This window comes from Bombus flavifrons, chromosome 12 (genome assembly GCF_040668555.2).
Source record: "Bombus flavifrons isolate JBK064 chromosome 12, iyBomFlav1_principal, whole genome shotgun sequence".
Classification (NCBI taxonomy): Eukaryota; Metazoa; Arthropoda; class Insecta; order Hymenoptera; family Apidae; genus Bombus; species Bombus flavifrons.
This window is the reverse complement of record NC_138453.1, coordinates 10,729,852-10,750,669: the sequence shown is the minus strand read 5'-3', so window position 1 is coordinate 10,750,669 and position 20,818 is coordinate 10,729,852. Positions and strand designations below refer to the sequence as shown.

General features: G+C 40.4%; 1 protein-coding gene across 1 annotated transcript; it reads left to right on the top strand.

The window, feature by feature from the left end:
* Window positions 1-1,783: 1,783 nt before the first annotated feature.
* LOC138185503 (homeobox protein unc-42) lies at window positions 1,784-20,794 on the top strand. Its single transcript, XM_069124482.1, has 6 exons — window positions 1,784-2,278; window positions 6,298-6,425; window positions 7,335-7,442; window positions 16,790-16,972; window positions 18,055-18,154; window positions 19,375-20,794. Exons 1-6 carry the CDS (start codon window positions 2,059-2,061, stop codon window positions 19,479-19,481), a joined length of 846 nt encoding a protein of 281 aa, XP_068980583.1. The 5' UTR covers window positions 1,784-2,058; the 3' UTR covers window positions 19,482-20,794.
* Window positions 20,795-20,818: the final 24 nt, after the last annotated feature.

The window sequence follows — 20,818 nt, the reverse complement described above, 5'->3', positions numbered from 1 at the left end:
TCTTTGCCCGCGTCCACTCTTCGTCCGTGTCCTCGCGACGCTCCACGAATCTCGTTCCCCGCGCGGTTTCGATCGGGCGCGCGCCATTTCTCCGCAATTATTTCGATATTTCAATTTTCAAGGGCATACCCTGCTGCCTTCGTGATACTTACCCCTCCCACTTCTTCTGCCCTCCAATTCTAACCCACCTAATTGCATCGACGAGATAATAAGATTTGAATTTCGAATCGAGGCCACGGTAGCGGTAACGTCCGCTTCTCATTAAACAGCCGCGCTCTCCTCTCTCTCTCTCTCTCTCTCTCTTTCTCTCTTTCGCCTTCTTCCTTCTTCTTCCTCTTCTTTTTCCTAGCTCGACATCCAACATCCACGTGCGTCTCTCGGCCAAACGAAACGTTTCTTTTCTCCTTTCTCCTCGCTTTCTTTCCCTTTTGTCTCTCGTTCGTCGGGTCGACCGCAACGTCGCTGGATTCTCCGAGAACATCGTTGGGATTCGACGCTACGACGCTTCCCCGTGAACATTGGCGCACCCGGACGCAAACTTGGATCAATCGGATCGTCAAAAGCAGCCTACCAGGATTTAAGATCGATAAGAGTACGCTGTCGCTCGCGATCACGAAAGGACAATATCGCCATCTCTACAGCTATCGCAAGTTACTAACTGGCACGAAGACTACGGAGGATAGTGATCTTGTATTTGCAAGACCAACGCTCCGACGAATACGTAAATATCAGGATAGAGTTTCAAACGTGAAATTAGTGTACTTCTGGATGATTTCGCAAACCGAGCAAGGATCCCAATTACTCTTACACGTTACAACCTTGAGGATAAAAAACTGTGAAAATCGTTGGGGAAACGATTGCTGGAATTGGAAGGATTCACGATCGAAACGAGATTAGTTTCTGAAAAGTGTCGCCGATATTGTGTTAAAGAAGTGAAACTCTCGAATATGTGTGAACGGAAATAACTGTTTCTAAAATTACCAAAATTACCAAGATTACCAAGTTACCTTTTTCGTCCACCAGAGACTACGCGTACTTTAAAGTCTTAGAGAACGTACCTCTGAATTCTTGCTCGCAAGTAAACATCGCGATCGTTGCTTCGAGTCACCAACGAGTCGACGCGTTGTCACGTAAATATGTGATTTCGCGAATCGAATCGAACGCTCGAAACGTCATAAACACATGCTAGTACATGTTTGAAAATTCCCATTCGAACATCGATTTACAAAATCGTATCGCTCAGAGACGTAACGATAGACGTCCGAACGAAAAATCGTTTCGAAAAGCAACGACGAACGATCGCTCCGGAAAGGATCGAGTAAAATCGAAAGGACGGATCTCTCAGCGCGTCCAAGCGAGAAGCTTCGAAGCACGTAATCGACTCGAAAGCTGCAAAGACAAACCTTCCTCGTCGGATATATCCAAGAACGTAGAATTTATACGCGGCAGGTCTGTTGAGAGAATTTCCTAATTTCCTTAGCGCAGGATTCGTCACCGCAAAGAATCGGAGGATCTGGTATCCGAAATCATGACCAATCTGCGTTAAGAGACTTAGAAAGCGAGATACGTCCGTTGAAGGAGTCGACGAGTAAGATACGCGCGCGACGAGCCTGTGCTAGGACATTTAGATAGCAGGATCGACCCTTGGAAGGGATCGAGGAATTGGAAAAATTTCGGATTTCGTGGAAACAGAGAAGAGAAGAGTGCGAAAGATCGGAAAAAAATCGATCGTGGTTCCGCCTCTAGAAGGGGAACGACAGAGGATGTCTTGGTAGGTTGTGAAAGAACAACAGGAGCACTTGGTACGAGAGACCTCAACAAGGTCAACCCGGCATCACCCTGGCTAACGACCTGTCTGGAGGTACCGGGGGTCCCGGTGCAGGCGGCGTCGGTTCCGTCGGGGGCACCTCCGTCGGCGGCGGCGGCGGTGGCGGTTCATCGCTCCCGACGACCGCCCTGAGCCTCGATCATCAGCAGTTCAACATCTTCCCTGCGATCTTTAGCAGGCAGTTGAACTTTTCCGCGGCGGCAGCTGCGAACTGCGGTCAAAACAAGCTGATGGACGAACTGAGGCCGAATCTCGGTTTGCTCGGCGTTGGACTCGTCGAGAACGAGAGCTTCCACTTGAATCACAATCAAGAGAAGAGGAAGTGTAGCAGCACGAGCTCGAACGAGCAAGATTTCAGCCTTTACGGGGTTCACCAGGGTCTCGAAGCAAGCCCGCCGACACCAGCCGCGACGCCTGGAAGGAGCAGCGTCGGGGCTACTTCTTCCGTTGGTGAGTATCGCTCTGAATTCATTCGTCTTTCAATTCTGTATGTTTCGAGTCGCCCACTCGTTTCACGACCGACTCGGACGTTTAAGTAAAATATTTGGAGAACGATCTTCCAAGCGATACACCGATGCTTAGAAAACGCTAGGTATTCGCGCACTTGCTTATGTTAGGAGGGGAGGGTTTAATAAAAATTTTTATGGAAAGCGATAGATACATCGATGAATTTCATATGCAACGAGGATAAATGTTTAATCTTCTATAGGAGGATGATAAATATTTAGCCACTAGTTTCTTACCAATTTATGTATCTTACCAGCATCCATTTGCTGTTACTACAAATCGGCTAAAGTATCCGGATACTTATATAAACGATAGCGTATACCACGATCTTATCTGGCTTGACGTTATTTTAGAACGATCGCGCGTTAGTCCGTTTCCTTTAATCACGAACGAAAGAGATACAAACGTTGAGGATGATTTGGAGGTAAAAATGGGCAACGTGTCATCTCGATATAGATGAATTTTCCGCTTGTTGAGCCTCGAGTACACACGTACGTCGACGATAAGATCGGTTATAGTGTTGACAATGGGGTGCAGGACTAGACCATATGGTGGTACCTGTTCTATAGGCTATTATTATGTGCTCGTGGGGTTTCAGAGAGCTTAGCACCAAGGGTGTGCTAATGGGGTTCACTCGAATCGTTGGATGTAGACGCGTGTCGAGTCTTGTCATCGAAGCGAAATGCTGAACGGAACTCTGTCTTCCTCCCTCTTGCTATAAATTGACAGTAACTTGTACTTAGTGCCAGAATTCAATGTAGTCCAGCTGTTGGCTATCATTAACGAGTTTAACGTTTTTCCATCGCGGAGTAGAAGATTTTACGACAAACTGGTCGTTTCTAGCTTCGTTTTTACCGGATAGTTAAAACATACATGCAACGTGCATAATTTGCAACCGATCTCTTTCCGAGGACTCTAAAGATCAAATCAATTAGACTCGAATTACGATTCTGCGGAAAGCCAAAATTTTCATACTATGAAAATACGACCGTTCTACGTATGGAATTCGGTCGTACATCGACACGAGTCATGACAAACTTTCTGTTTAAATAATTAGTATCGTCGCCCGTTTAAAACGCCGACGCGAATTGAAAATCCCGCCGATGACGCTCTTACGCTTCTCGAATGCCGAAGACATTCTTTCAAATTGGAATTCGCCACCGAATTACGCCAGTTTACGGTAATAAAGTTATGGATGAATCATTGGCAAGACGATGGGTGCGGGAATTCAATAAGGGTAGAGAAACTGTATGCGATCGTAAGCGTTGGTGTCGCCCGTCTCTCGTTACAGTGGAACGCAAGAACGTGTTTGCGACTTTATAGCAAACGATAGACGCGTCCAACGAGCCAGATTACCATCTTTCTTGCAAAACTTGAAAAGTTTTTGCCTTTATGACGCTTCGCAAGAAACGATGATTCAGAGAATTGCGTAGGACGATGGTTGTGTGAACTGTGACGGCGGAGGTCTATGACGAAGGTATACAAAAATTGAAAAATAACTTGGCATATATACCAAAGTTACAAATAAAGAGAACTTTTCAAGATGCATTCGTATCGTTGTTACTTGGAAACTGGCATCACATTTTGGACGATGTTCGTGGAACGTAGAATTCTCTAACAAACCATGCGTGCGATCGGATGCGTCTGTAAATATTACAAATAAGATAGGAGGTTCAACAGGTCGCAGGGTAAAATTTTATTACATTTCTGCGGATCTTATTATTCGGTAATGACTTTCGCGCGATGGGTCCAATTTAAGTGGAGAACGTCCAGCGTTTTGTTTTTTCCCTTGAAGGTCAGACTTTTCAGGAACGAGATGAAACTGCCGTAGTATTCTAATGCAAATGAAAACTCTGCAACGTTCAGCTAAGCGAAAGAAGGGAGGAAAAAGAAAGATGGAAGAAGGGAAGCGGAGAAAGAGAGAGAAACGGAGAGGGAAAAATTAATGTCGTTAACCCTCTGCGTCCTCCGCGGCATTAAAAGTACTCAAGCGATGGTCTTTCGCGCGATTCCCTAGCCCCTTTTAATACGCGAACCCGCGAAATTTCTCTACTACAAACGACGGTTTCCGTTTCTGTTTTCAAAAAAGACCATTTAATATTACTACCTGAACGAACTTACCGAAAGTCAGCTTCCCATACGGACGATAGAGTTTCTCTGCTATTTACTATAGACATTTTATATAGCAAACGCATTTAACGCGATCGTTGTACAAGTATCGGAACGTGTTAAAACACGTAAATTCTCCCTTTTAGTTGAAACGTCGTAACTAACGTTTTTCTCGTGTTTTGAGATACGTTGAAATTCGTTTGGTATATTTCGTTTCGTCACATTCGTTAATACGTTCGTGAAAACGAAATCCGAGAGTCGTAAGTTGTAAAAATTTCGTAGCATCGAGGGACAGAGATTTGCAATTGGAGGGAGAATCGATCGAAAAAGTTGCCAGCGACGGCATAGCTTTTCGCGTTAACTGGAATTTGGTGGCAGATGCCGATGGAAGACAGCTGCGAAAGCTGCAGGGATCTGTCTTATTAATAATCCCATAGATCGTGTCATTTGTCAGCTCGTTCACCTTGTTAAAATCGCTGGTAATTATTTCGAATATAGTATTGAGGACGGATAATAGTCGTAGAGCTACCGTAACTACGATGGTTCTTCCTTTTCCAATTATTTTGATCCGCGATAAAGGTTGCCATTTACTTTAGAAAATGGAAAATAAACGAGGGTTTGATTTTCAACAATAAACGAATTAAATTATTTTCTTGGAAGAAAAAGTAAATGTAAGGTTTTCGGTCATATTTTTCGCTTTATATTCAAGACGCGACGTCCAAAGGAATTTTGAATAAAATCGAGCATGTTTCGTTATTTGTTGTTATTTCAACAATTTCTTTCGACATATTTTACATTTTTTACATTTACGTTGTAACATCTTACATCTCGCACACACGAGAACTTTAGTATCTTTCCTTGGTCTACTGCTTCTGTCGCACTCGGTCGAAAATTTGTTGCCATGGTTAGCATCGTTAATGGTAATAAAATTGATGTAATCGCGACACCTGTTGTTGCCATAAGCGAGTCATCGTTACGCGTTGTTCCATAATCGCCAAAGGTCGTCGTTCCAACTCTCGGCTTTTCTTTCTTCTTACCTCGATCACCGAGCCTTTCTAACTAGTATCGTTGTACCAGTCGTAAAGTTTCGTGAAACGTACAACGATGAAAATCCGTACCAAGTATTCTCTGTCAATTTACAAGAAATAAATATATGAAATAGGCGCTGCCATCGTGTTGGTGGTTTCGCTAAGAAACAGATCATAACGCGCAGATTTGCCTCGTCTTCTGGCTGAACTTGACCGAGTTTCACTGTTCACCGGGTAACGGGGCAAGGTATGTAAAGTGGACAGCATTCATCCTTGAACATTGAATCAGCATGTAACATGATTAGGTCATTAACGCCCTAACCAAGTTAGCATAGTGCGAGGGACTTCGCTCGCCACCGTTACCCCGACCGTACGTTCGTATGTTCGTTCATAAAGCCGATACCGTGAAACAACCAAGACGAACGCAGACTTCTACATCGAGACTGTAACCTCGTGTCAATCGTTCTCTCGATTCGCACGCGGTTCCTTAGCCATCGATGGTTACGACGTACATTATCGAAAATATCCCGATAGTTTTCTTCTTTTTCACGGGATATAATTTAGCAGAAAGTTAGGAATAAAAAGGTTTTATTTCGTTGTCTATCGTCGCGACAGCTACGCAACGAAATATTACGACACGATAAAGTTGATTTTTACGAGAGCTAAGATGCAATAACAAAATTAGTGTTTTTATTAACTGGAATTTATGGGACTATTGTTCCGTTGTTGGAGCAAGTGCTTGTCTTCGAACGGTTCAATTTTCGGAAATGAATTTTGATAGGTCGACTAAATGAAAACTAATTTAATTGATTTTTGCAATTTCAGGCGCGGAAGGAGCTTTTAAAAAGTTAAAACCCGACCCTTGTGCTTCGAGTCCTCACATCGGCCATACACCTACCACCGCCAGTTGTCCAACACCCGCTCGACGACGGCACAGGACCACTTTTACGCAGGTTTGCTCTTAACTTTGCATTAACTTGACGTTCACGCGCATAAGAGAAAAACGTATGAATTTTCCAAGCTTCCAATCTTTTCTCACGTACAAAAGTTCCTAATTAATTACCGTTGCTATCGCGTGCGTACGAATCGCCGTTTTCTCAACTAGATCTTTACCTGTGCGCAGTTTCTCCAACATATCGATATATTTAATCAAAGTAACTTCCAGTATCATGCCACGTATCTTTTCAATGATCATTCAGTTGGTTATTCCAAATACCCGAATAGACTGACGCATGATTATTTTAAAATAACATCTAAAATAAAATCGAAGATATTTTCAAATAATGTTACATATTTAAAAATTATTTGTTAAAGTCGTTTGAGAAATAATTAATTTTTAAAACGGCGTTAGTATTTCACGCGATATTTTACACACAGAAAATCTAATTAATTCGTTTGAAATGAAATAATTTACTTGTCACATTATGGAATAAATTATTCCCTATTTACTACTATGTTTATTTGTTATTTGATTTTGATCGTGACAATAGATTTAGCAGTAATATTAAAATAAATTTGACAAAATTTTAGTTCAGATCCGAGCCAAATCGGATGACATATCGTTTAAACGCGTAATCATTTTCAAAATATTTTCTCGAAACAATGCCCAACCCTGATACGATTTTCCACCTAAGGTTTCCCCTAATTGAAAAGAATCGATTCGTTCGTTGCATCGTTTTTCGCCACTGTCTGCACCCATTGTTACGATTCTCGGTAGCTGGATTATTTACGGATAAACTCGTTACACATATTTCGATAACGAAATTTCGATTACCTCGATCCCCGAGATCTTTCGTGTAGCGTTCAAATTTCCTGCCGGTAGTTCAGATCGGCTTCACTACGGCCTTCCAATTGTTTCGCAGGAGCAGCTGGCAGAATTGGAATCGGCATTCGCAAAATCTCATTATCCAGACATATACTGCAGAGAGGAATTGGCGAGGTCCACGAAATTGAACGAGGCTAGAATTCAGGTGAGTATCGTAGCTTTGTAACGAAGAAGAAACAGAGAACATAAGAAACTACTCGATTTACTTTCTCCTAAGCATTGAATTTTTCGAACGATTGATCTGAAATTGGAAAAAGATCAGCCTTGTGAAATCGACTCGAATATTTTGTGGCATTTTTGTAAAAACCAATGAGCTACTAGCGTAAAATCATTTTCACCTCTAATTTTCTCGAACGCCTACAATTGCCATTTCGAGAATTTATTTTATCGATAGAAATTAACAAAAAAAAAGAAAAAAAAAATTGGAAACTCGAAGGTTAATCAAGCGAATTGCATCTTCTAGCGACGCAGGTTTCTTTCGAAAATTTGTTCCTCGATAATAAAATTCGACGATGTATCCCACGAAATTTTCTCCCCATTTAGCTTCCGATGGTCTTCAAACAAAATTTGACGCGCTGTTTCTCGCGAAACGTTACATATTTTCGTATATATATTTTCTGTGCGTCCATCTTTTTGGCCATGAGTCACGCAATAATCGAATCAAAGACGCATGTAGGGTGGCAAAATGAAATTACGCGCGCAAATGTCGATCCAAGATACCCTCGAGTCTTTCGGGGGGTTGCAGAGTCAATCAGTGGAAACGGAGGCGTTTCGGACAAACTTTCTGATATCCACTGTAAAATAGGGAAATAGCAGATACGGGATTATCGATATCGACGAAAGTTAGGTTCGTTGCTTATTCCAGACTAGGGTAAATTTTGTTTGAAACGAAGATGAGAAAAAGACGACTCGAAACGACCAACTTTTCGAGTGTTTTGATATTTTTATCTTAGAGATAACACGGAGCAAGCACCTCTATTCCGAATATTCAATGGATAGAGAAAAAAAGGAGTAGAGACTGATGCGATGTGAACGAAATTTCGAAATATTTAGCGCATAATACAGTTTCAAATTTATTTTTCTCGAAAGCGAAGCATCGTATGGAAAAATTGTATTCCACATTTTTTACTTGTTTTCAAACGTTAGTTGGTTCAAACTCCTCGAAATTAGCCAGATCGAAGTATACTTTGTCAAATCTTCACAGCCTGGGGTGAAAAAATGTTACACCAAATCATTTTCTTATTATTTCGCCCCCTTTGTTTTAGAATCATCCATTGACTGGTTGTACCGCGATTATTCGCCAGCTCTGCGCTTCTCGTATCGCAGTTAACATATATCCAAGTGTGATCAACGATTTCTTGAAAATATCGAGAAAGTAACGCAGAAAATATGTTTCAGTTTATAGTTGAGTTATTCGGAGCACCGTACTTTCGCGTGACACTGTATTTCGTAATGCAGTGACCGAAATTTCCATGAAGCCACTGACGCTTTTTGGTAAAATTGTATAATTATTTCGTTCTAACGAGCTTCGTAACCATTTTGGGGAAACCAGGAAAGAAACGTACATGTACATGGATCGTAGCGATAGGAGTAACGTTGATTTAAAAAACACGTAGAAATATAATTGAACAGAAAACAAAAATGCGAGATTTCTATAGAGCCACGCGCTTTTTCGATAAATAAAATAAAAACTGACGATAATTTCTTCGCTGTATCCATATTAATAGTTCGTACAATTGCCATTTTTTCAAATTACATCAAAAATGCAACTCGGTGTTGAACAAAATCGGATTTTGTAACGTTTCTTTACCGATAGACGCGTACGGTTCGTTTACCACCTTTGATAATTCACTAATGCGATTATATCGCCCGCTATTGATACAATAACTTTTCTCCCAAATTTTCCCCGAAGATTTTCTATGGGATTCAAATCCGGGGAACAAGCTGGCCATGTTAAAACCTTATACATCTTTTTGATTCGCCCACTGTTTCGTGCGAAGCATTGTATCGCGCTTGTAAATGAAACTGTTATCTCCGATTCTTTCTGCGAACGATACTGTAAACCACATCTCTCTACATATACGTTCTTTTTTCTAGTTCTCTCGAAATGCCATCGTACACGAACTTTTTACCGGAACAAAACTATTATAAGATTCCACCAAAAAAGAAAAAATATATCGACTCTATGGGAATAGTCGATATATAAAATATCAGCTACCGTACAAGGGTACGGTAAGGACGTATCCACGTGAACGTACTTAATCGCTTTATCAAGGAACGCTAACGATCTACGTTTAATCGACGAGTTGCGAAAGAAGGAAGGGTAAACATTCGATACGAGCGAACGCGTTAGCTGGAAGATGAAACGCGACAGATTCGAGGGTAGTAGTGCGGTTTTTGACAACGTTAAAGAATGGACAGGATGGAGAGGACTCTGGCGACTGTAGCTGGGCAAAGGATTCGCGTTAGCTGGTGCAGAGCCGCTGCTGGCCCCTCCGAATCCTGGAGCGGTACATATTAAAACAGTCGCCAGTGCGTTTCGCTCTTTTGATATATAATGCAGGACGGTGTTGTTTGAGTTAAAAGCCCAGGAACCGCGGTGACTTAACCCTGTTAAACTGCGATGCCAAGTAAAACGCGGTTTGCTTTGCTTTTACTCGTTGGTTATAATCCATGCACAAAGTGTCCACCAGGCAGGAAGTGGCTTCACCAATGCGGCGGAGACTTTCGAACGCGTTCATTTGCCGGCCTCAAATGTAAAAGTATCCAAGCCGGTCTTGAAACGACGTTTCTAGTCATTAACTTTTGAAACATCGATGCACCGACCGTTTCCGCTAATTTCTCCGTTCGATGTTTTTTTCAATCGCTCGCAGCTTTTTCCGTTACCAGCGTCCCTTCGCGACGGTTAACGTCGAACAGATCGTAAATAGGGACGACGGATGGAAAAACACGATAAGCAAATTGTCGATGCTTTCGGATTCGACGGATTATTCTCGTTTTTTTAATTACGTTATACCAAGTATCATCCTTTTTATTTCTTTGTTTTGTTTTTTTTTTCTTTTTCAGATATCGAATGGCGTTAAAAACAGAAAAGTTAAAGTCTCTGTTTGATTTTTTAATCGCGTTCGCGAACGTAGGAATTAGTATAAACGTCCACACAGACTACCTATCGTGCTCCGTACGTTATCGTTTCTATCTGATATTTTCAGCGAAAACGACCGACAAGGTTGCTCCTAAATTTAATCCTCTTTTCCGTTTAAACGCGTTACTGCAAATTTATAGATAACATTCACGATTCATCGATCGTTCCTTCGCGAATATTATACGTAGGTATTTTTAGGAACAGATGGAACACGATAAACCATTATACGCTATTTCTTTTGGGATTAAGGAAAATAAGAGCATAAAGTTAAATGGTAGAATTACAACTTTACAGCGGAGTTTCAACTTGGATTAAAAGTTCGCTAATCGAATTTCACAGTCGAATGAAAGTACACGTTACGTTCTGTATGTATATCTAGCGACGAATTTCTCGTCTATAGCGTCTATGATATTTTAAATTGCTGTGAATACCGTTCGAGCGTACATTAGAACCGACCAAACCATCGGTTTCGAAGACTCAGACATGTCTGAAATTACTCGTCGTCCTGTGACTAGATCGAGAAGGGACGGTAAAAACGTAGGAAGAATATCTCCAGCCAAACGAATAACAATGAAACAAATAAACGAGTTTCAGGTTGGTCGAATTAATTCGAACGAGCCTTTGTTCTACGCTGTTAAACCATTGAAAAAGGAGAACGTTGTGCGCTTCGTTAAACAATTGGGAAAAGAAGTTGGAAATTATCAGGGAACGCGCGTTTCTATTTCATTGAAATATTCGATGCTACGGAATTCTTTGAAGGCTGCCGTGGTAGCTACGGCATTTTGTATTTTGGAAGATGGCGACACGCGAACAGGGTGCTCTTGGATGAAAGAGAAATAGGTAGGGAACGGCGGTGGCAAAGTTGAGATGAGTTGGGAAGGAAGGGTGGTTGGGTGGCGCTGTACCGGAGGCTGCCATTATATCTGAGCCGCCATTTTAAATTGAATTTTCTCCACCCTAGATAGATCTGAAACGTCTCGGCCTTGCCGAGGTTCTTCCTTCGTTGCGAGACGAGGAGTAAGAAGACGAGGAAAAGTAGAGGGAAACCGTACGAAGGGTACCAAAGCCCCTATGGCTCGGCTCCCTATCTTTCTCTTCTCTTCTTTTCTCTTTTCTTCCCTCCTCTCCTCTTCTCTTCTCTTCTCTCCTCTTCTCTTGTCTTTGCAACCCCTGTTTCGCGATGGATACTCTCTACGTCTTCGCTATCCTGTCCAAATGCTAACGGCAGAATTTTGCCTAACGAGGAACGAGGTGAAACACGCGAGAATGTAGAAAGCTGATTGCAATTTAATCGACATTTTCATACTGGCGAAAGAAAATCAGCTGGACCTTTTATACGTGGTATTTACTTTGGACGATGAATTCTCATATTTATGTTTATATAAGTAGACTAGGGATATTTATGGAAATGCGCCTTATCGTGGAAATAATTAAAAGAGACTAGAAACTGCGCCGAGATTTCTGTCACGTGTTGTACGTTATAACGAGTACACCTTATTTTAGATATTTTATACACACGTTACGCGCATTTTATGCTCTAATTTAATCCTCTTATTTTTCAAAGGAGAGCGATTTTAAGACGCGATACCTGGTCGACCAATCACGCGTTTCCAAGAAACTGTCTTTTTATTGATAATGGTAATACGGTATAATGATAACGGTTAAGAAAAAGGATAGCATCGTGGTAAGAGAATAATTCTCGAATCACCGCACAAGAAATCCCATTACCTCGAGGAAAAAGAAAGGTGAATCCGAGACCCAATATTAAGTTAGCTAAGTTTTCATTCGACCTTTTTACTTCGATTCGACTTCCGATCGAAGCCTACCTAGTGGGCGTTTTACGAGAAAATTGACTTCCTATCTGAGAGGAAATAAGAAAAACTGACGAGCGAAATAAAAAATTATCAACGTACATTCCTCGTTTTATCATCGGACGGAATATACTTTTTTAGATCGCTGCACTCCGAATGAAACTCGCGTTCACATTTATTACATTACGCTTTCTTGTCAAATCTTTCACGGCTCCGAAAATATTCTCCCTTTCTCTCTCCAACAATGATTTCTACATATTCCACGCGGAATTACGAATCCAGCGGTTTTAAGATACTTTTATATTTGTAAGAACACCGCGAATGTTCCGATTTAAAAAAAAATCTCAACCTCGACAAATATACAGAACAAAGTAAACTTCTCGTTCTAATGTTTAACGAACAAGACAAATCTCTACGTTATATCGTCATTTTTTTTAGCCCAGAAGCGTGCAGAAAAATATATCGCAAACAACCGCGATCTAGTTATCGAGACGCGTTGTAGTTTCGACATGATCTAACGAAGAAATGTAAAAATCGAAAGATGCAAGACACGCAGCCTACGATCGACGAACGTTCGTTCGACAAAGTGTACGTGTACGCGTGTTCTGGTACGAGGGAAGAAAAGTGGGCGATGAGGCAAGAAGAAAGTAGTAGTAGGTATATTTTCTTGCAGAGAGTAATCCATTATCTCGGGATCCATTTTCTGTCTCTATACGTGGGTTAGCTATCAGAGTACGGAGTGTATTCTCTTAGGTATACAGAAGGATAGTTTTCTTGGTCGTGGTTCTCAAAGTAGCAGACATTTTGAGCTGTTCTCTACCCTTGAGGGAGAGAGAACTGCACTTTCGCTATCCCATCTTCTGGCGCTATCTTTCTCTACGGCAGAACATAGCTGGGCGGAGAAAGGGAGGATTGGAGAGCACGGTTATTGAATTACCAACTCTTAGCTTTCCAGTTCTTGTAGGGTACGCGCCTTAAGGGACGCGCGCAAGTATGTTCGCAAAAAGCTCTTTCAGAGCAGTTGTAAATAAAAGGAGCGATCCGCGTTTACGAGACCTAGTCGCTTAAACGCATCCGTATATTTATCTATGGATAAACATACACGAATTACCTTTATTTCAACCGATTTATTCGATGCCTTTCACGGATCAGCTTTTAGCGATAAGTCGAATGGTTTTCAGGGAGACATAATCCGGTGTAATTAGATTTTTCCTTGATGCTTACGTGGAGATTATACGAAGTTCGTGATACGTTTGTTTAAATCGTATAATTCGTGCATCGTATAATTTTGAACGCATCGATCGATGCAATTCGTTGTTTCTTGTATAAACGTATCGGGCTATTCGCGTTGGAAAACGATTGATTCAGTAGATATTTTGATCGTGATACAATTTATCACGTAAGAGACTCGATTAAAAGATACCTGCGAAGGTATTAAAGAAGCAGGAGTAAGATAATCCAGTTTCGCGCTTTTAGCATTTCGAATTACCTCTTCCTTTCGATTAAACCAATATTTTTACAAATATGACGCGAGAAATAACAATGGGGACGATCGATCGTTTTCTTTTTTTTTTTTTTTTTCAAGATAGTCACAAACGCTTTTCGGCGATACGTTTGATAAATACATCCTGCAGTATTAATAACGTTTAGAGCCACCATTTTTATGGATTCGAGGCCTGTTCTATTCGCAAGCACGTATTAACGTGCGTGTGTGTGTGTGCAAAAGTGAAATGTCGTTATATTTGCTGGGTAATATAATTTGCAGCGATGCATACTCGAATACTTTGAACTTTGACTTTTAGATCGGAGCTCTATCATAGAGTAGTACATCGCCATAATCAAAAATAAAGGCCTTAAAAAGGAATAAACGAATCGCAGTACTTTTTGACGCGCGGTATTCTCGAACAGAATGCTTCGAAAATCTACGTTTCGATTGAATATTTCGATAGAAGGTATCGTATCAGAAACGTATACAGTACGAATAAAACTATCGGCGCGGATTCTGTAAAATTCTGCATTTTCCAAAAAAAAAAAAAAATGCTATTCTTTGTTTCATCTTCTCGTAGGATATATAACATTTATGGCTTGGAAATATACATATACGTATCGTCTACGAATGTATAAACGTACATCGCGCAAAGTCTTATTAAAAATTGATAGAATACGAAACCGATAGAAGACTCGCAGTAATAAGAATAAGTTAAATTTGTTATTCTGGAAATTCATATATATTTCGTGCGTATAAATGTATAAGCCGAAACAAGATATTTAAAAGTACGATAAACCAACTCTTAAATCGATAAAGTCACATCATCGATCGGCGGACTATTATTTGAATAGTACACGATCGTAGTTGGTTAAAATCGTGTACATTATTATAGATGGAACGTAAAGTAAAATTATTCTTTGTTACGACATTATTATTTTTAACGAAAGTTTCTCTTCCTTCCCTCGACAACTACGACAACTTCGATGCGAAACTAATGACTCAGGGTGACACGTAAATTCAAATTATTTGGGATGCAAGTATCTTTTGTGCAAGTGCAAATCGGCTCATGTGCCATGAATTCAAATGCGGGTCGCAATTGGTTATGCGTGGTGCTTCGCTTGTTCCGTGATTTCCGTATGTGCAGTTTAAAATGATGTAGGTATAGCCAGATATACACGTACGAATACACGCGCGTCCCTTTTTGAAATTATCGATACAATCTCCTTGCCTAACAGCCGATACATTGTGTTCCAGATTTAATTCACAAAAGAATTTATATCGATCCAATGCACGATGGTAATGACATTTTACGAATAGTTCGTCGACTGTCTTTTTAATAATAGAAGGAGGAAGAAAAAGATGTCGATTCTGGCGCAGCGACGGTTCCTCGGTTTAATTTTTCCATCGCTACGTCTGACGTCTCATTTCGAACAGTCGTGTTTTATTTCTTATTTTGTACGCGTAAAAATGCGATCGATGCAGTATGGAAAAATATATAAAAATATATAAGGCTCGTGCTTCAGCGTAATTTTCGTAGTACGATGCTGTTTGTTTCGTTTAACGATCGATGAAATACTTCGAGTCAAAATTGGATTAAAATTGCCAGCTAAATGACCATCGTATTCGACTTCTTTCGTTCGGCTCGCATTCGTCGTAAATTCCCTCGTTCTCACAACTATAATTTTCCTTCTTCTTTATCTCTACAAACAGTACTCTCAATTTACACCCACAACGATAGAAAATCCACGATATTCAAATTGCCCAACAATTTTTCACCGGGCAATTCTTTCCCTTCCATTCTATCGTCGTACGTTCTCGCGTATCTTCTGCAGCCCTTTGACCCACCTCTTACGGACACCGGAACATCATCGGCGCGGATGTTTTGCGAGCTACGCTTCGAAAACTACGTATCGTACTTCCATCGAGAAAGAGAACGAGAGAGAGAGAGAGAGAGAGAGAGAGAAAGAAAAAGACGAGAAATACGCGAAGAGAGAAATGGACCAAAAAGAGACGCGATACGGGGAGCAGCAAATCAGAAGGAAATAGAGAAAAATAACGGAAGAAAAAAGATACGGAACAAGTAGAGAAAACCAAGCTTGATCGAGCCACCCTCGTGTGTCACTCGTTTCGCCATGCGATAGCGTGCAAGAACGAGAGAGAAACCGAGAATGAGAGACTATGCCTGTGTGCGTGTGTGTGCGTGTATATGTATGTGTGTGTGTCTACGTGCGTGTATACAAGTGTACGAGTGTACGAGGGAGACAGTGAGAAGAGGAGGAGAGACGGTGCACAGTAGAAATGTCGATAAAACATGTTGGCCAATGAGGAAGCTTGGAGTGACGTCACAGTCGTGGCATTGGCCAATCAGGAGGCACTGGTAACATCACCACGAGGGTGGAAACAAGTCAACCCCAACCAGGGGAGAGGCTTTTCTCTTTCTGGGGGTTGCTTGGAAAAGGGTCGGTTGGCAGGGAATCACGAGAACCCGGAAGAAGAGAAGAGAGGGGAAACGAAGAAGGAGACCATAGGGTGGAAGGGGGAGGGGGTGGTAGGGGGTTGTAGGCGTGATGGAGGGTTGCGAGAGCGATAGAGGGTTCGAGGGTGGCGGTTGGAGGTTCGGGGATTCGGTGTGCATGCCGGGGAGTCGCTGGTGGCGGTTCAGGCAACCCCCAATATGGGTTTACTAATCCCGCGAAACAATGGAAATTGCCCGATGCAAAATGGCGATAGATAAACTACTCTACCTCGGGGAGAGTCCGAGAAAAGCGGGAATAGCTCAGCGACCGACGATAGAGAAGAGAAATGCCCCCCATCCCCGCCACCCCCTCGTTTACAGTCTGATTAACGCGTTCTCGTAGATTCGATTCGAGAACACCAGTTCGAACGTACATATTTTCGAAACTTCGAGTCGGCTCGTCTAACGAGCTCGTTCGCCTCTCGCTGTTACACTTTTCGCGAATATTAGAAAAACGTTATTACGATACTTTACGTTTTACTTAGGTTTCCGATGAATTTTCCTAAATTCTATCGCACTTTCTTCGCACCGGTAGGTCTGGTTTCAAAATAGAAGAGCGAAGTATCGGAAGCAAGAGAAGCAACTTCAGAAGGCCCTGACTCCGATTCCTGCTTGCCAAGGTGCCATGATGAGGAATATTTATCCAGGTGCCAGCAGAGGTTATCAACCGTATCCTCATCCTCACAATAGCATAAATGGAATAAACCGCTACCCTCAGGCAAGTCATTCGTCTCTAAAATATTCACCCGTAATTTCTTTTCAGATCTCTCGCAACGATCGATGGTTTTGTCTTCTTATAAATTGTACAACGTGTTGCAGGCCTTTTTCCGCAAAACAGTGCCATAAAATATCCTACGATTAAAAATAAGAAATCACGAGGATCGACAGCACAGATGCTCTGTTAAAAGATTAGAACAAAATTATTGTGCTGACATTGCTTTGCGAAAAGCAACCTGAGACACCCTTCGTATAGATCGTCCATCGAAATCCTTCGTTACCGTTGAAAATTCTCTCAAAATAGTTTTACATAGGTTCACGTACGCTGTAAACCGAGATATTAGGTATCGATACGTACATGATAAAATATGAGTAACGTTTCAAGGTGTGTAAATCTATTGTCACGTTTCAGTCGCGATATAATTCATTATATTTTTATCGTATTTACGTATATCAAAAAAAAAAAAAAGAAAAAAACGAAAATCGTTAACGCTGACAATGGATGCGTCACGCCTACCAAGCAACGTATCGTATCCCTACGAATGAATTCGATGCGTTTCTCGTTAATGATTTTAACCGAGGTATTAAATTGAAGTGCACCTGAGCGTGCGTCCGGCGCATCGCTATCGGTCGATGTAGCTAAATTGCATTTCGACTGATTAGTTGGGTCGGACGGATTACCGAATGCCTACCGGTTTAATTAAGCCAATAATTCGTCGAGCGTATCGGTTTGCCGATAAAAAAGCTTCGAGATCCTCTTAATCGATCTTCGAAGTCATGTTTGACGTACCACTATAAAATTTACCGATACTTGCTCCGATCTTTTTTCATCCGTTATCCTTTCTAGCTGTAATTCCTCTTCTCTATATTAGTCCAAACTACCACTCCACGATAACATGTTTCCACTATTTCTTGTCCTGTATGTTGATTTAAACTACGATCTTTTGAACAACAAAGTTTGATTTTATTTATTTCGAGAAAGAATCGATAAATCCCCTCTAAACGATATGACGAGATTATACTATCGTATTTTTCTTGTGTAACGAGTAGTTAATTTATATACGAATTTATGTTTACATGTAGATGAGTACGACGTCCTATCCAAGTATGACACAACCATTTTCTATGTCACATTCAGCGTCGAATATGTCTGCAGTTACTGGTATGAGACAAGATGCGATGGGTAAGTTCACGTGATCTCCAACTATGCACTATTCGAATAATAGCCTGTTAATCGATTTACGATTTCATTAACTCGCGAGTTAATTTATAATTAGAAATATTTTGCTTCGTAGCTTAAGCGAACCGGCGTTATATCCAAACATTGGACGTTCTACCCAAAATACGAACAACGAATCGTTGTAGAATTAATTCGTATAATGAGAAAATGTATTTGTCGGTATTTAGTTTAATTCGAAATTTGATTTGCTGTCGTAACATTACCATCGATGCTATAGATTTATCGCTGTTACGTGTCCAATTACAAAGTGTAGAATTTGCAGAAATATAAAAGAGGGAAACGCTAAAAAATATTAGAATCGGTTCGATTCTATAGAGATGAAAACATCTGCTTGTTTTTCTTTTTTCTTTTCGTAATTATCATAGGCGTCGGTCTAAAGTTATTAAATGACTTGGTAAAACGTTGGACCGGAAATGACAGGAATCGGACATCCGTACAAACGTTCGTTCGTTCGTTCAGTCCAAGACGTTCTCTCTATTTCCGCTCGAATGCCGTCTTACATCATTTCCGGCGCAAGATGGAATATCGCTTTAAAATCGAATCAAGACTATTCGTGAATTGGCTGTCTATGCCGGTGTTCGTGTTCGAGTTTTCGCTCGGTATAGAGCGTAGGTCTTCGGCGAATATCTCTGGCTCTTATAACGATTTAACGTCTTAATGCGATAACAAATCGGCCGATTAACGATTACGACGAACCTCCTGGAAAAGTCATTAAATCGATTCACCGGATTGCTTTCTTAAGAGAAAAGAAATTTACTTTCATTCGTCGAGCTGTTTCCGATGGGAAAGGATAGATGGATATCTCATTGTCAGTCTTCCTTTTTCGCGTTAAATCGAATGGGTATTTAACTTATTATAACTGATCAATAAATTCTTCGTATTAAAAAGATAATATTCCGCGTATATCGTTATCTTACGTTCGCGACGATTATTATCGCAATAATTATTGCCATTGGTGACATATAAAAACTATGGAAAGAAAAGGAAGGCGATTTCCTATTTTTTTATAAGCAAACGATTTTAACGTTCAATCTCGTTATCGATCAACTTCATGTTTCAACGAAAATTACCTTTTTGTTTTGGTTTCGGAGCTAAAGATAAGAATCAATCAGCTAGCTAAAGATAAGGATCAATTTATCTACTAATTTATTACTTCATTTCAGGCATGTCAGCCGAGGACGAGTGGTACAACAAGAGTATTTCCGCTCTAAGAATGAATACGGCTCATCATCCCAACCTCGCTGCGCCAATGTTGCAATATCAAACATAATTGTAAACATTATATGAGTGGATCAGACGAAATCGTTACGATATATATATATTTGACTGCATATCTTCATTCAGGCAACTTAGCACCGCTAAAACGTGTTGTCAAGAGGAGACGAGATTATTTCTCGACACTATGAAGTACATTTAAGAGAACAGTGAAACGAAATCAAATTAACGCGAATCTCGTGACATTTTGCACAAAAAGAGACGAAAAGTCGAATTTACGATAGACACGAAACAATATCGTGTTGAACGGTTTAAACATCTTGCCATGATTATTCGTTCATTAATGTTATGATAGAAAATCAGCTCTGACTATTGCGTTTCAGTTGATGAGATATGATTTCTAACATTTCGTCGTAATGTTAATGATATTTGGACAAAAGTAACTTTGTTAATATTATTTGGTATTATTGGTAAAAAGAAGTAAGAAATATTATTCATGTGCGGTGTTATGCATACACACGGATGATATGTATAATTTCATTAAACACACATATTCGCACATAACATTATAATTATTAGTGAAAATGATTATGTATGTACACAATTTTCTATTATTCTGTACAAAGCGTGATATACATATTTCGATCGAACTTTCAATTCTTAAATTAAGTGATACATGTCTGTAGGATCGGAAGGATTTCATTTTTCGTAACGATAGTAGAAATGCATATTGCCGCGTAAAGCAGTTTTGCATTTGAATTTATCCAGGTTATTTCTAAAATACCGATAAAACGTGTTCTTTTGTTGTTCGTTCGTTTTATTTTTATGATATATAGTTTCTTTCCAACGCCGATAAAGGCAAAATCAGTGACTAAATGAAACAAACTTATATTTCATGTTTTCTTTCTTCTCTATCTTTTTATTCTCCTTTTTTCTTTTTTGACACAGCACGCGCTACGCATAACTAACAATTAGAATAATCAATATGCACGCAGAGTGGAACTCGATACGCGCACAATCCACGTAATCTTTTTGTTAGTTTCTTAACAACGATCCAAAACAGTTTCGTTAACAGAGGAGATTGTAAATAAGGAAGAGATACGTATACAGTGTAATCAACAGATATTCTAGCATATGCGATTTTTCAATGTCCTTTTAAAGATATAAGCATACCTAAACTTAGTGGAATATTAGGTATTGATTTGTGTGCTTATGTTGGCCAGAGTTTTAAATAATCAGGATGAGAGACGAGGATAACTGACAATGTCTTGCGTTTGAAATTTGAGAGACGCCAGGGGTCTAAATAAACAATTACGTGAATTTCTATACACAGTTCCTTTTTTATCTTAAATAATTTTACACCAAATCTTATATCTGTCTTACAAAATTAAT

What these genes read in the sequence shown, in the direction of transcription:
- LOC138185503 (XM_069124482.1), top strand. Translation starts at nt 2,059, where the DNA reads ATGGACGAACTGAGGCCGAATCTCGGTTTGCTCGGCGTTGGACTCGTC. An exon ending in ACAGGACCACTTTTACGCAG is followed by an intron (nt 6,426 to 7,334) that starts GTTTGCTCTTAA and finishes ATTGTTTCGCAG; the next exon opens with GAGCAGCTGGCAGAATTGGA. An exon ending in TGAACGAGGCTAGAATTCAG is followed by an intron (nt 7,443 to 16,789) that starts GTGAGTATCGTA and finishes TCGCACCGGTAG; the next exon opens with GTCTGGTTTCAAAATAGAAG.